We start from the raw sequence: 17,157 nt of genomic DNA, 5'->3' as shown, positions 1-17,157 counted from the left end.
TTCATTAATGTTTCTTCTATAACCATGTTTTCATATTTCCTTAAAAACTACATGTTTTTTCTGTTAAGAAAAGCTATAGTGTTTGCTACTTATTTAGTGAGGAACTAGGAAAAGGTATGTTGCATTTAGGATAAAAGGAAAAAAAAGGAATTCAAGATTAAGCTATCAAACTTCGTCTAAATAAGTTAACATGACGATAAAAAGCCACAAGTGATATACATATATGACTATATACGTGTTGCATAAAATAATAGTTTTGGGATGTCCAAAAACCAAATTTTGATATGTGTATATATAATTTTGCCCGTACTAGGATAGTTGTGACTAAACCGATAAGGCAATAACCAAGCAACCCGGCGAGAATATATTTGGATGTAATTAGTGTATTATTATCTTTATGTATTTACTTTTATAAATATTTGTTGTGAAAAATCATATATTGATCAAGAACATACTACTAATAAACTTGGAACCAATCACCATGGTCCTCAAGGGCAATGTTCAGAGATGGTTTTGTTACGATCCATGACTAAATCCGATGCCCACCTCATAAAACTCTTGTCGATTACCAATGTTCTGTTGTAAAGGACAAAGGACTCACTCCACGTCACACCCGCTTTATCATTACAAGGAGACTTATTTGCAACACAATACACTGACCGTTACATTTTGATACGGCGGTATATCCAATCTTGGGGGGGGGGGGGGTATAAATTGTAAAGAAAGAATAGTACGACAACAAATGACATAAAATGTGCGTATCGAGTTTTCATTCCCCAGAGTTAAATGCGAATCAAAATCCAAAAAGACATGCATTTGCAACCAAATAACAAATGAACTATTAAATGCATTCACAAACACATGCCTCCACCACACCTGCCACTCATAACAATCTTTTATTTTCATTTCCCATTTGTTCATACAATTAGCTAGATCCAAGTAAGTAAACGATTTGATGATCATAATAAATCACTACATTTTGCATGTATGTTGATATATGTATGTATGTATGTGTACACATGTTCGTATGGATAGATACATGGATTCATTAGGATCGTAAGTATGTATAAGTTATGTTATTGCGAGATTAACCTAATTTGTATTGACACTATCATGATACAACCATTTAACGTTTTCAAGTTATCCAAACGGTTGGTTTGTGGGGCAGTGGGGGTGGTCTTTTTACCTTTTTATTTTTATAAATGCAAGTAATTTATCATGCTAGAGAGTAGAGATAGAACTTTCAGTTGATAACAAGAAAAACACATTCACATAATATATTTGTACAAAAACAAATCGCTCACATATAAAATAATATCCCTCGATCCTAAATAGACAAGAAATTATATATTCTCACACATCACCCTCCATAAGGGGAAAAAACAAACTTCTTAACACTTGGAAGAACAAATCAATGGAGTTAGAACCCGAAATTGGTAGTTGTTAAAGTCCACGACACCATAAACATAACGAGAGCCAAGAGATGAAGAGGCGCTCGTGATTGGCTTCCATTAGGTGTCAAGCCATCTGTTTTCAACCCTGATCCTGCCATCAGCATTTTATCTAATTAGCCTGAGTCACCACTATTTCAACCACAAAAAGAACACAATTTCAAAGTTGTCCGGTATATACGTTCGCAACTTCTTAGATTGTTTTTATTAATAAACAAGATCATTGTTTTAATAATAGCACTTTGAAGGATGGTAAGGTGGTTAAGCTGTAGAAATGAGAGTCAAGGGTTCAACCACAACATTTAGTTGTTTTAAAAATCATTTAATAATATTTGTCATTAGTTACTTATTTGTAAAAGTAAAAAAATAAAATAGAAGGTGTTAACAACCCCGCCCAACTTCGCCCAACCTGTCCTTACTCCTTATGGGTACAAGTGTATAGACATTAGACACAACCATTATGCTTAGATTGCATATATAGAATGAACCAAGCGCACATGATGGTGGGCATTGCATAGGATGACATTAATGGCATACCTGATGGAGTATCCGACTCGGTCGGGCTTTTGGGCAATATATCCGGTTCGGAAGTTGATCCTTCTGGAGAAGCAGCCGGTGATGGCGTAGATGTAGTAGGTGGACCATTTGCAGCTGCATACATGAAACAACAACAAACCCAAATATTAAAGAGATTTGAGACACATTTATTAAATGTTAGAATTTAGACTCATTTACTATGAATGAGCTAGGGAGTTACTTTTATTATCACATAAAAAAATAAATACATATATTTTTTTGGTCTAAATAATAAGATCATAACAGAACGGAAAATTAATAAAATGTTACCGTTGCATTGGCTAACGGATGGAGTCTGAACATTACAAGCACCGGGAAGTGTTAGAGCGAGTGTTTGGTTAATACTTATTCCAAGAGTATTACCCGCACCATTCAAAACTTGGCAAAGGCATTGTGGCTGAGACTGAACCACGTCTCCGAGCTGGGAGCAACACGAAGACGAAGGGGTGGATGTATTTCCTGTGACAAAGTTAAGGCAAGAAGACATACCAATAAGGGCATTGGTGCACCCTGATTGAGCCATGGCTCCACCACAGATGGAGACAATAAGGACCATGGCTAGAACTATACCAACCATTTTTGAAGCCATTTTATACTATTGACTCTTTATTTGGTTCTAGTTAAAACTTAAAAGGAAGTGCGTAAAGGAATTTTGTTTTTGTACATATTAAAATGTTGGAATTGTGGGAGATTATAAATAATGTCTTACAAGGAAAAGGACAAGTTTTATTGGTTTATACGGTTGACCAACTCAACAAAATTACATTTTTAAATGCTTTTTTTAGTTATAAAAACTAAAATAATATAAAAGTTATACTACCACACCTAATAATGGTACGTGTAGAAGCAGTATGATCAACATAATTGGGCCAAAGTATTATAATAACAAATGGACCAACCAAAAATCAAAATTTCACCTAGCAAGCAGATCAAGGGAGGTTAACGGAGTTAAGTAGTTAACCAATTATAACATTTTTGGTAACTTAACTCAAAAGTTTGTAATAGAAAATAATAACGGAACTCGTGAAGGGGTTATTTTTGTTGGGACTTAACCGTTTGGGTTAATAAGTGTGACAATCGTCAATTTCAGGTTAACTCCGTTAACTCAACTCCGTCAATTCAAACTTAAAGATTATTGAATCTATAACGCACACTTCATTACATTTAAACTAGGGTTTAAATGACGCTTAACACTTACTACATGTGTAGTCTTTCGGGATTTGCACCGAAACGCAAACGAGTTGACGCAAACGATTGAGGAATAAACGAAAAACGCCAACATAATAATTATGGGATAATTATGTGTTAACATATGTGTTACTTGATTATATGGTGTGTAATGCTAGACAAGAAACAAGAACTAAGTTAGTTAAGTTAGAAAAACAACAATTGGAAGTGGAGGGACTTGAGTGTAACTTGTATGTCTATAAATATAACCTTAATAACTTAACCCTAACTCCTTATTATTAACCTCAAGTCCGATCGGCCTCCTTCCCTTGTGAACCCTTGGCTGCCGTCCACTCTATACACACATTCAACCATCAAATCAAGTGTTTGATTGAAGAACTAGGTGCTAGGAAGGTATAATTGATCATCCTTTACATTCTTGTTGCTTGATTTTGATGTTTGTTGGGTTAACCACAAACCCTAGGCTGCCGATTTTGAGTATGTACATAGCTAACATGATTGTTGTTGAATCAATGATGATTGATAACTAGTATTGATGTTGTTACATGTTGATTGTTGTGTCTATGATTTGAGTTCAAACAAAAACCCTAATCTTGTATGTAATGTGAAATTGATGTGCATGGATGGTGTTTATGGAGTCTAGAGGGTTATATGGATGCATGATAGTTCATAGATTGTTATTATGTTGAGTTTGGATGCAAACAGATTCTGGACAGAATGTGTATACGATGTTTAAGTGACTGTAACGAAGTGTAAACGTGAAAGTTGGTTGAGATTGTGGGTACTGCAGTAAACTAGGTTGAGTCTAGTTTCTATAAAGTATAAGTTTGTAATTTTTGGACAAGTAGAAGTTAACTTTTATGATTTTACAAAAACGTTGTGCAAAGCTGAGCTGTTAGACCTGCTGTTAGGTTATGTTGTAAATGTTATATCTCATGAACTACGAGACCAATTGGGTTGGTTCCACTTCTGGAAGTTGACTCATTGAGTTAGGAACCAAACCCAAGTGGTCTTGCATTTATTGGATTTTTCGTTTAACGGGAATTGTAAATAACATTCTGTTTGTGCATGAATCTGACTGTTATGAGTTTGCTGTAATGATTTGATGATTGTGAGAAAACTATGAGGAATAAAAATGTAATAAAATATGTTCTGGAAACCTAAGACATATGTGCTTCTGTGATGATTTTTAGTAAATTAATTGAGACGCTATGATCGGTGAAATAGTACAATCTTTCTAGTAGGATTTCTGTCTCGGTGAAACTAGCTGCTGAGTTTTGTGAAAATGCATGAAATATGATACTTGCTAATTTATTATCGTGTTATGACCAAATTGCCCTTGAGGGGAATGATTGCAAGATAATTGTCGTGTTTTGACTAAAATGCCCTTGCGGGGAATAACTGCTAATTGATTGTCATAATTTGACCAAAATGCCCTTATGGGGAATAATGGCTAGTTAATTGTTATTTGTTGACCAAAATGCCCTTACGGGGAAAAATTGCTAGTAATGTATGTTATGAATACATGACACGTATATGATTGCTTGCACATGTGATGTGTCACAAAAACACTTGTTAAAGTCACACACGATTCACGAACGAAACACGAAACATGTTATGTGCATAGGTATTATGTGCCGGGTCTAGAGACTCGATAATATTCTGACACTTAGAAAAATCTCTTTGTTGTTTTAGAACGTTAGAGAGAGTTTTTCGGTGACGCGCATCTTGGTGATTTATTTTGGGAATTTCTTCGCAAACAGTGAGTTTCACTTTTCCCTCTTCAAACTGTTTTCAAACGCTTTTCACTTGGGGGAGATAACATACTCCACAACGCATTTAAGATTTTGTTATAAATTATATATCACTTGTAAAGGCTAAGTGGCAAACGAAACATTTGAAGTCCTACACATCGAACCGGTTAATATTTAGAATAGCGAGTCACTGTTGAGTAGTACTACTGGGTTTGACAAACCCCACCCAACGCTAAACTCGACTGGAGGTCGAGCGGGTGTAATTTTGGCTAACACGTACCATGGTCTGGAGGACCTGGTGACAAGGCACTTAATAAACGAGTCAGCTTCGGTGTCGAACACTTAGTAATACTTGTTGTATAGACTAGCTACCTATCGATATATAATTTGACATAACACTATCTGGTAACGCAAAACGTTGTAACGCAAAACGCTGTAACGCAAAACGCTTAACGCAAAACGCCGTAACGTGGTTACGCAAAACGCTTAACGCAAAACGCCGTAACGTGGTTACGCAAAACGCTTAACGTAAAACGCTGAACGCAAACGCTAAATGATTTATTTTATATAAGTTGTGAACTCACCAACCTTGTGTTGACACTTTTAGTATGTTATTCTCAGGTAGCCGAGGCGGGCGCGCGGTTTAGGAACATGCATTGATTGAAAACGCTTTTGTCCTGCAAACTTATTTTTAACGATTATCTTTGGTTTTAAGTCGTCCTGCGTGATGCAACTTTTGATTAAAGGTTTTTTACGCTTCCGCATTTAAATTACTCGTAAACGTTTTCATGGTTTTGAAACTTTATTTTATGGTTTGATTATAACTGATGATTCCGATCCTGCCAGTTCACACCCTCTGACGGTAAAACTCCGTTAGTGGATTTTGAAGGTGTGATAATAAGAATCAAGCAATTATGTGTCTTTTAATTGGTTTATTTAATTATTCAGTTTGGGACAATTACTTAGATTTTATTTGTAGGTTTGGTGGTGTTGTGGCTTCCCTCCGACTAGTGAAAAATTACCTGTTGTCTAGAAACCTATTTTATACCTAGATTTTAGATTTTCAAGTTTTATCCATCTTATTTTAATATTGACATAATTACAAATTTTAACCTTTAAAATTTAAACATATACAATTTATGGATCATATCATTTAAAAAGTTTATTTGCAGGCGGTGTTCTTTACATGACATGTTTGTTTGATTTTCGTCTTTTGACTAACTAGCATCCAAAAACTCCGTTAAGTCTTGGCATGTGAGGACATTTAAGTCTTTTTACGCATATTATTTCAGTATTTATAAGTAAACAACAAATTAAATATATTATTAGAACAAAGAAACTATATAAAATAAGTTAAACAAAAACCCTGTTAAGTTTTGGCATGTTTGTATTTAACTGAGATTTTGGATGACAATTTGTGTAAAGATCAAAAATCGAATGTATTGGTCATATAAAGTCTACCGCTCGCAAATAAACTTTTTAAATGACTTGATCCATAAATCACATATATTTAAATGACAATATTTGTAATTATGTCTTTAATATAAGCTTGCCTAATATATCATATTTCTCAAATGCAGATTGGCCATAAACTTAGTTGAAATATACACACACAAACAACAAAAATCAAAAATAACTAAAATTTTAAATTTTAATAATCCAAACTGCTAAGAATTTAACCAATAGCAATCCCAACTTTCAACTTTGTCATTAATAACAATCATAGTCTAAAATACTATTAGCTACGTTTATTATTGATATCACCTCATAAAAACCATTACTTAACATGCATACCAACATTTACAAACACTTTTATTCGCACCAGGAAATGTCAGCATATAATCACAGTTTGCTTTTATTAAAGACACGCTATATCTATCCCGACATGCTCCCCAACAATCATCTGAGACGTATGTATCACCATCACAAAACTTTGGATCAAATGCTAACAACCGGGTGCAGGTCTTAGCCTTTGTTGATCCCATCATTCCAACTGTATTATCGATAAATTTATACAAAATAAGAAATGGTGAATAAACCTTTATTTTGTAATTAACTCTTTTATTTTAATTGTGATTTATGTTTTGCAAGACAAAACTTATAACCATGAAAATGTAATGCATATATCTGTGATTATTAGGAGTATGAGAAGCACCATATTGTACACATGAACACCGGTGAATCGAGCCATACTAATTTGTGAAAATTGTTTGTGTGTGAGTGTTGATGAAAAAAAAAGAACAATATCTTATGGTTTTGAACAAAAATGTCTATGTATAAATAGAGAAATCATTAAATCCTTGCTAAAACTGACATGGATGTAAAAATCGTTAATGATACTAATAATAAAATATAAAATACGTAAATAGTTATAAGATCTCTTTTTTTTAAATATAATTTGCTTATATAAACCTATCTTAATTGACTTTTGCCTAGTTAGTAAGTCCTAGGTTCAAATTTGGGCAAATATATAATTGGAATTATTGGTGTAAATTAGAGTAAGTTAACTTTTGACGTTTAAATAATAATAATAATATTATTATTATTATGAGAAAAGATCAAATAAGGAGTTTGATCTCCTACAACCACCACCACCCACCGCTACCACCTTGCCGGAAAAGTCTTCGGAAATTTCGTCGGAAAATAAAACACTATGAAAAACACAATGTAAAAAAACACAATGGAATAAACACAATGAAAAACACAATTAAATTACACAATATAAAAAACACAATGCAAAAAACACTATGAAAAAATAAAACACACTTGTATAACACAATTTTGTAAAACACAATTTTGGTAAAACACACTTTGTAAAAAACCCACGATTTTTTTTTATTTTTATATAGCAATATGGTACTCATATAAAAGATAAAAAAAACACTCGTTATTATGGTGAAATTGTTTTGAGAAAAACATGTCGTATAAAAAAGTTATTGGCGTTTTAAAATGATGGGGGTATTAGACATGTGCCTTGCATATGAAAAGAGAAAGTCAACACATGTGTTATCCCTATTATGCCCTTATCCTTGTTTTACACTTTATGAAATTAATGGACAAGATTATTTCTTATCTTTTTTAGGAAAACTAATGTTCTTATTATAACTCAACACATCTTATTATTATTATTATTATTATTATTATTATTATATAACTTGTAATCTCTTGTGGATGGAGTGGTGTTGATTTCCAACATATTATGGTAGTTTGTTTGCTTTGTCTAGCATCTTGCTAATTTTATATAATATGGTTAATGGTCTTAAGAAAACATAATATGGATTAACATATTTTTTACATTTATTAACTCCAAAAATCATAAAATCCATAATTATCGAAAATAAGTCATCCGTATGTTCTAATTGAAGTTGTTATAATGTAGTTTAAATATATAACACACGATTCAAATCCTCAACAAAAAAAAAATAAAAAAAAATTAAAGAATAAAAGCTAGCAAAAAAAAGGCTGTTTCCGAATTCAAACATAATAATGTCTTGGAATGAAAGAAAACTTCAAAACTAAGAGAAGAAAGAAAATCTGAAATTCAAAATTCGTTAATCTTAAATTGTTTTATCGGTTCATTAATTAAGAAGATTTGCATAAATTATCCTAATTCAAAAGGTCGTTATTCCGGTTTCCAAAATACTCCCTCCGTCCCGTTATAAATGTCCCAGTTTAACTTTTAAAGTCTTTCTTTTGCAACTTCGACCGTAAATACTTTTGTTCGTGTCATATAATATTTGATAAAAATTATATCAATGTAAAATACATTTAAAACTCAATCCATTCATATATTTTACATCAAGTATTATATAACACAAACAAAAATATTATCGGTCAAAGTTAAACAAGAAAGACTTGAAAAATCAAACCAGGACACTTATAATGGAACGGATGAAGTACTTATTTAGTTATGATATAATGTCAAGTTAAATAAATTATTTACTTTCCAAAATAATTATTTTGTCTCGGTCTTGCGCAATTTTAGGTTTCCCGGTTATAATTTCAAATCTAGAAAAAAAAATTCAGGGTTGTCTAAAAATTTATTTTGGACCTAGGGGTATTATAATATTACTCAGGGTATCCGAATACAAAAACAGATAATAACAAAATATATTTTGCACTGATTTTACACTCCGTCGTGAAAGTTAAGGGTATCTCAAGCACCCTCTAAGTCCCCCTATATTTTGATGGCATGTCAACGACTTTGGGCCTAACCAACTCCCATAGTGTAACGGGCGGTGTTGACAAGGCTCGGGATAGGCATCCAGAGGTCATGAACCATCCCTAGAACCATGTTCAATAAGTTGAGCGAGTTATTTTTAGTTTTGCGTGGATTATGTAAGCAATAACGTGGTTTTTAAATTAAAAGTAACCAAATTATGAAAATGACAAGCTTTTTATTTTTTTGAAAAAATGTCACTTTTAGTTTCTTTAAGATGTAAAGAGGAAAATTAAGTATTTTGATAAGTGATTTAATCGATGTTTTAAATGTTGATAATCGATTTGCGAGAATCGAAAAAGTCAACTTCTGGTAATAAGTTGTGAGAATCACCATGTATATGTGTGTGTAAATACTAAATACGTATGTATGTATGTATGTATGTTTGTGTATGTATATGTATATGTAGGTAGGTACGTACTCATGCATTACGCTAGTTTGCATAAATTTGGCTTTGTCAAGTGTTTGATAGAGATTGATCTTTAATATAAAAAGTTCACATAATATATTTGTACAAAAACATATCGACCCTCGCTCGCTCCTAAAAATAAAATATCCCTCGGTTCAATATAAGATATCATGTGCTCATTCTCATGCATCATCCTCCAACATATATAAGAAGTCGAACTTCTTAGCACTTGGAAGAACAATTGAACAAATATATGGATTCACGTACAACCCGAAACTAGTAACCGTTAAAGCCCATGCACGACACCACGAACATAACAAGGGCCAAGAGATTAAGAGGCACTTGTGATTGCCTTCCACTAGGTATCAAGCCATCTGTCTTCGACCCCGATCCTACAATCATCGTTTCATTAGCCAATTAGCACAAATGGTAGCTATTTTTACTCGAATAGCTAGGCCACAATTTAAAAGTTGCCCAATGTATACTCAAACGCACACAACTTCTTAGATTGGTTAATTCAAACAAACGAGCACTAGTAGAAAAACAAGCTTTAGACGGTGTTGAGTTTTATTTTTTGACGCGCTTAACACCCAAAACCGCGTCTAAAAGGTTTGCTGCAAACCCATAAAAATTTGTTGTGTATAAAAAACGCGTCTAAAGCTACAAAACCGTTTCAAAGAAAATGGAATTTCCTTTTAGCCGCGTTTTTGGTAAAAACCGCGGCTAAAGCTCTATGTTTTAATTAAAGACACATAACATGGAAATTCCTTTTAGCCGCGTTTTTTAAGAACCGCGGCTAAAGCTCTATGTATTAATTAACAAAAATACACTTGTAAACCCTATATGTACCATCATCCACTCGTTAAAATATGAGTTTAGTATAAAAACAACTTTAAAAAAGTATATGTGAATAACAATGACAAAAAATATTTTATTCATAACTTAACTAAACTAGATTACTAACATATTTTTTTAATTTAAACATTCTTAAGATTTTCATGTTTAAATTCATAATTATGGATATACTTTTAATTTTTTTAAATGAATATATTTTTAATTATACATTTGGAGCCACATTTTGCAGTGAATTTGAAGAAAATCAATCTGGTATTTTTTTCCCTCTCCAAAAAAGTATCAATTATTGCCCATTCCGATTATTAATTCGTTTTCCAGTTTTGTTCAAAGTTGTTGATGGGGTTTTTCTTTTTTTCGATTTACAATTCGTTTCTGAGTTGTGGATTCTGTATTAACAGTTTTGGATCAAGCGTGCAGGTACACTTTGACTTCTATATTCAATGTGAATTTTGTTTAAATAGATATGAAGTGAAGGCAATTGATGAAAATCTGTTGTTAATAAACTATTAAGCTTTGCTTTTATATGCTTGTAGACCCTGTTATGCATGTGGACATGTGGTCCCTTTGTATGTTGTTTTCTAGCTTCCATTATTTTGTATATATATATAATTCTGATGGATGTAATTCGGAGTTAACCATGTGTTTTCCAGTTAAGTAGCATAATTGCTTGTGCTTCACGGCGCGGGTTTAAGTTGTTGTCTAATGTCTCATCGTAGTTTGTTTAACGTTATAAGATTTATCATTGTAATTATTAGTTTTTTAAACATTAGATGCAAAGCTATATAAATATCTAGATAAAGAGCTGCAAGTTCTTTGTTGACTGTGTCATTAAGTTTTCCCAAAGTGAAGATTAAATGTTCAAAAAGTCTGCCCACACATGTCTACAGTTTGAGCATTTTTTTTGTTGCATCATTGTCTGTTACAAAGTTAATACATATGTAAATACTTTTGTGGTTTAATTTTGTAAACTTTTGACTATTATTTGTACCTTGGTTCTTGTGATTCACTTAACTGTTTTTTGACATGAGCATTTAACATTTTTGTATAGGGAGTGGGTGGGGTTATAGCTGTTTGCTTTGTTGATGGTAATTGCCGTCTTTTTTCAAGCTAAACTGTAACATACACGGTACTACGCTACTCTTCAGATTGAGAACACTAATTTTGATATGATCATTGTCTCTCTGTATCCATATTTCATTACCATGTCTTTGCGATTGCTAAATTGATGTTTCGCATATTCCATGAATCCGATGCAAAAATAAATATACAGCATAGCACATTTTGATTTTTATTGTGAAGTCGAATTTGAAGCGTTGTTACAACTTTTCATCAACGGATGGGTTGATGTCGTGACATCATTTATAGGTTTACAATGTAAGTTATTTTAATTTTCTTTTTGTGGTAATATAACATCTTTTAGATATAAGTGTATTTATTAAGTTAATCATATATTTTTTTCTTTCTTGATTTAAGGTACTTTCATGAGGCATCACATCAAATTTCCAACTGGTGCGCCTTCTTTAATGCGAACACGCAAGTGATTGGTGCCGTTCAAATCGCACCGAAGTTGAAGGTCACATCTCCGGTCTATGCAGCTTTCATGAAGATAAAAAGTACGTTCTTGCACCACAATTTAGACGGGTATTATATTTATATATATTTTTTACTTTTTAGTCTATTTTAATTAGTTTTTTGTTTTTTTATTTTATAAGTACTCAATTGTTCTCTAAACTTTTTTATGTAGCAATCACTGCCCCTATTTATTATTATCCCCAAAAAAGCACAAGTATATATTTAGTTTCTCTGTTGTTAAAGGGCAAAAAGGATCATGTATGTATCTTCTTTCAAAAGTAATTTGGTCTGCTCTTAGTGAACTCAATTTCACATGGACAATGGTTACGATATGATTTATATTTCTTAGTTGGTTTATATTTTTATAAGTTTTAAATAATTAATTGTTAATTTATTGTAGTTTCAACAACAACCATCTAATTAGGAATGCGGTTTCATGGTGCTCAAATATATGTTTGATTTTCTGTATACTTATCAAAACAAATTTCCCGACGTTGTAAGTATTTTATATTTCATAATTGTTTGATTTCTTAAATACTAATTTAATCCATTTATTTCTATTTTCGATGGTGCAGGACGCCACATTTGTTATCGAAATGGATACTAACAACTTACTCAAGAACTTGGTGTTGGGCTTTGTGACGAAGTGTGGTATACTTGATTAGGAGTGTTTGTAGTTTAGATTTATACTTTGTTTAACAAATTGACATTTTGTATTGCAAAAGTTGTATTTTGAAGTTCATATTGTAAAATTCTAGATTTAATGCATTTTGGTTGGTTGTTTTAATTTTGGTGAATTTTGATTGTTAAAATTATGTGGTTTAAATAGGGTTGGGAAGTTAAATTCTGGATTTGGCGCCATAATTGCAAATAAAATTATAAATGCTCTTTTGACGCGATTTTAATGCGCGGCTAAAAATATTCTTTTGAAATGTGAGTTTCTTATTTGCCGCGGTTATGGAGTATTTGATGCGGTTTAAAAGTATGATTTTCTGGGATTTAGAGTGGTGCTTTTGACGCGGTTTTGAAGCATTTGATGCGGTTTCCAAAACCGCGTCTAAAAATAAGAAGAGCTTTTGCATCACCATTTTTTGACGCGGTTAAAAACGGCGTCTAAAGCTCTTTTTCACCGCATCTAAAGCTACTTTTTCTAGTAGTGGAGATCTTTATTACTCTAATAATAGACTAATAATCGCATTTGTTATTAGTTTGTTATAAGTTGGTTAGCATTTTATGAGATGTTCCCTTAAATAAAATAGAAAGTATTGACAACCCCAACCCAAGCTAGCTCAACCCGTAAGTCCTTGAATTTATAGGCCCAGACATTATGCTTAAATTGCATATATAGAATGAACCAGGGCCGTCTTTGAGGCATGGCAGGGTAGTCGACAGCCAAAGGCCCGACACCCCGTTAGGCCCGAATTTTTTTTTCCAAAAAAAAGTTATATGTATTTTATCAAAAACATGTGTATAATCAATGTTTCAACACAATTAGATAACCACTAGCTTGGTCTAATGGTAAAGGGGTATGACATCTAACCAAAAGGTTGTGTGTTCTAGTCTTATTTGAGACAATTTTAAGCTTATTTTTATACAAAAGTTTTTTACAGAACTTAAATCATAATCAAATAAGTCAATTTATAATTAAATTGTTTAAACCCAACAAAATGTTTCTTTTACTTAAGGCCCCAAAAAAAAGTTCTGCCTTTGGCCCAAATTTTTTTTCGTCTTTTCGGAGCCGGCCCTGGAATCAGAACAACACACATGTGAGTGTGCCTTGCATAGAGTGACTTTGGTATACCTGTTGGAGTATCCAACTCAGTCGGGCTTTCGGGCAATGTATCCGGTTCTGAAGTAGATCCTTCGGGAGAAGCAGCTGGTGTAGGCGTAGGAGTAGTAGGTGTCCCGTTCGCAACTGCATACACACACACACTCAAATTCAATTCGTCTAAAGATTTAAAACACGAAAGGTTAGAATTTTCACTAATTTACCTATGGATGAGCTTATATCATTATATGAGTACTTTTTAAGACATGTAGCTTTTATTGTCAAGTTTAACACAATAGATGTTTATTGGTCTAGATAAAATCTAGAGAGCCAGACAAAAGAATGTTACCGTTGCCTTGGTTAACCGATGGAGTCTGAACATTACATGCACGATTGAGAAGTGTTAAAGCGAGTGTTCGATTAATGTTCATACCAAGAGCGATACCCGCACCGTTAAGAACTTGGCAAAGGCATTGTGGCTGAGACTGAACCACATTTCCGAGCTGCGAGCAACACGAAGACGTAGGGCCCACCAGCAATGAAAATAAAAATAAATAAATAAATAAATAAATCCATCTCAAGCTGGAAACAAACTCGGGAAAATAAAGAATATACATTTATCTAAAGCACGGAACATAATTCTCTTTTGTGGCGCCAACATCCTCTTTTAGACTATATAGATAGATAATTAAGTGGTTAATATAAGTTTTATTTTTTTATTAATTAATAGAAATTGGTTTAGGGATGTGAAAGATGGTTTTCGTGGTTTACGTATACGAGGAAGAAATAGAAAAAGTTTGATACGATCTAATGTCGATGTAGAGGTATAAGACCACCAACAACCAAATAATCAATCATAACACTTCGTATATTATTAATATCACTTAATAAAAAGCGTTACCTACAATAATAGATACATTTACAAGCATTTTTATTCTGACCAGGAAATTGTGGAAAGTAAGCACACTGTGCGTTTATTAAAGAAGCAACATGTTTATCCCGACATGCTATCCAACAATCATTCGAGACGTACTTATCATGATCGCAAAACTGTGGATCGAACGCTAAATACTCTTCACAAACCGGCATCGGTGGATATGCCAATGCGGATACCATCATTTCAACTGTATATATCATCGATCAAGTATACATATAATATAAAGATTAGTAAATTAAAATGCATTGCATATTCATAGGTAAATTGGTAAAGTATATTACCTACGACTATAAGGAACATGAGAAACACCACATGAGTACTGCCGGTGAACCGTGCCATCGTAAATATTTAGTGGAATTTTATTGGGTATGGTTTTTAAGGATAAAAACAATTTTAAATTTTATGGTTTTGAGTAAAAATGTTGGGTATAAATAGGTGAAATCATTAAAACTTACTAAAATTGAGATTAACGTAAAATCCGTTATGGTATTAATAATGCAATACGTTATTATTTAAAATCTTACCGTAACTGTTATACATATATAATGGAGTTAATTACAAAAATGGTTTCAATGTTTATGCACAAGTTACGGATCATATATAATCATTGTCATTTAAGTTTATTGATTTGCTCCTCATGATTAGTCAAATGCTTGCATGTTTGGTAGTCAATGTTGCAGTTAAATTTGAAAAACAAAAATTAAAGATTTAAAGCCATAGAAAACTGTAGTTGGTCTCTAATGGCACGGAGGTGGTGTATTTTGATGGTGTTCAATGTTCATGGAGGAGTCAGACCTGTCACGTTAAAATCATTATAAACAGTTAACAACCGTTTTGACACTGTTAAAAAAAGCCATAGAAATCCCAACGTCCAAAAAACTTATAAGGCTAATATTATCATTTTACATGAAAATAACATAATTTTACATAACAAAGTGATACGATTTGACAAACAAATGAAAAATCGGTAATTTTTTTAATATTGGTTTATAAATTTAAACTCAAACACAATAATATGTTAAAGAAAAAAAAATAGCATCTCAAAATAAAAGAGCAAAATGAATTCTGAAATTCCAAAAATGGCTGTTGCGTTTGTCAAGAAGATTTGCAGAATTTTTTTGCAACCAACTAATATTTTTAGCATCACGAATGGAATAAGAAAACAAAATTTGAATCTGTTTAATTAAATGAATTAATGCGAAATAGTTTTTGAATTGTTTTCTTCACTAGACGTCTCCCTAAATGGCTTACTCTTTAGGGTAAGCCATTTAGGGAGACGTCTTCTTCAAAGAAAAGAATCGTCTTCTTCAACACACTAAATATATCAAAATAGTGTGTCTACAGTTCTTTAATGGTTCATTGTGTTAAGATAGTGTAATATCTCAATAATGATAACTCTATATCTAGCACTATATCAAGAGAGTGATTCCTTTCTAGCTCATCAAATAATCACTAGAACAACCCTCATGTGGCCCTTGGTGTTGCTAGAATGAATAAGTTACACACTATATCAAGATAGTGTGCGTCTACAAATCTTCAATGGTTCACTATGATCTTTGTTTAGACAGTTTCGTTTAAATAAGTTTATCAACTTTTCTTAAGTTTATAAAACTAAATTTCTTCATTCATAAAATTATCTTAATAATCTTCAATGGGTTGGTATTGTATATGCATCATCTTCGATCCTTAACATATATTTTTCATTTAACACTTTGTTGTATTAATCACACTTGTTTAATGACTAAAGATGGTTTAATTTAATGTTCAGTTACATATATTGACATATAAAATTTGTTTCAACCCCAACCGAAGTAACTCGTTTTTCTATCTACCCGTTCAGAACTCAAACATGTCAAACTCGACTGGTTTGCAGGTCTTAAGAGGGGGGGGGGGGGATAGGAGGAGTAGGATTCCTATTCCATCAACAAGTTAACCAACTAAACACATTATGATTTTTTCAAATAATCTATTCAAATTCTTTTTCAAAAATTATGCAAACCAAATACACCCTCTTTGTTTCTACTTTCTAGAGCCCGTTTATTAGGCTTGAATATTGGGTTGATTTTAAGTTCAATGGGAAATGTTGGGTTGTCTTGTATGTTGGTATGTTGGTGGGATGGGCTAAAATGTCATGTTTGTTGAGGCCAATTTAGAGATTAGTTGTCAAAGATAAATCTCTAGTTGGGGACAAGTCTCGATCAAGAGAGTTTATTTCTTTCTTTTTGCAAGTTTTTTCCTAAACTTTTAAAAGTGCCCAAGCTCATAAAAGTGGAATCCATCGAGATGAATCTCGAGGAACATAACTACAAGTAAAGTATCCTGTGAACATATTGAAATTGATATAATGAATTCGATTTTACACTTGGAATGATGAAAGGCCAAACTAGATGAACATCGAAACCAAAAGAGCTGTCCACAACACATGAAG

General features: G+C 32.6%; 1 protein-coding gene across 1 annotated transcript in view; it reads right to left on the bottom strand.

Annotated features, from left to right (window-relative positions):
- Positions 1-1,380: 1,380 nt before the first annotated feature.
- Positions 1,381-17,157, bottom strand: part of LOC143636254 (non-specific lipid transfer protein GPI-anchored 15-like) — a 113,287-nt gene continuing 97,510 nt past the window's right edge. The window contains exons 2-4 of the mRNA XM_077103901.1: positions 2,298-2,643; positions 1,989-2,102; positions 1,381-1,545 (exon numbers count right to left, since the gene is read on the bottom strand). Coding sequence (XP_076960016.1) covers positions 1,421-1,545; positions 1,989-2,102; positions 2,298-2,616 — 558 coding nt within the window. The 5' untranslated portion in view covers positions 2,617-2,643 and the 3' untranslated portion in view covers positions 1,381-1,420. The remainder of the gene's footprint in view (positions 1,546-1,988; positions 2,103-2,297; positions 2,644-17,157) is intronic.

The sequence above is a fragment of the Bidens hawaiensis genome, unplaced genomic scaffold (assembly GCF_021521415.1).
Source record: "Bidens hawaiensis isolate Kalapana, Puna unplaced genomic scaffold, B.hawaiensis_p1.1 tig00007840_1, whole genome shotgun sequence".
Taxonomy (NCBI): domain Eukaryota; kingdom Viridiplantae; phylum Streptophyta; class Magnoliopsida; order Asterales; family Asteraceae; genus Bidens; species Bidens hawaiensis.
Note: the sequence above shows the minus strand (reverse complement) of the source record. Positions and strands in the feature narration are given on the sequence as shown.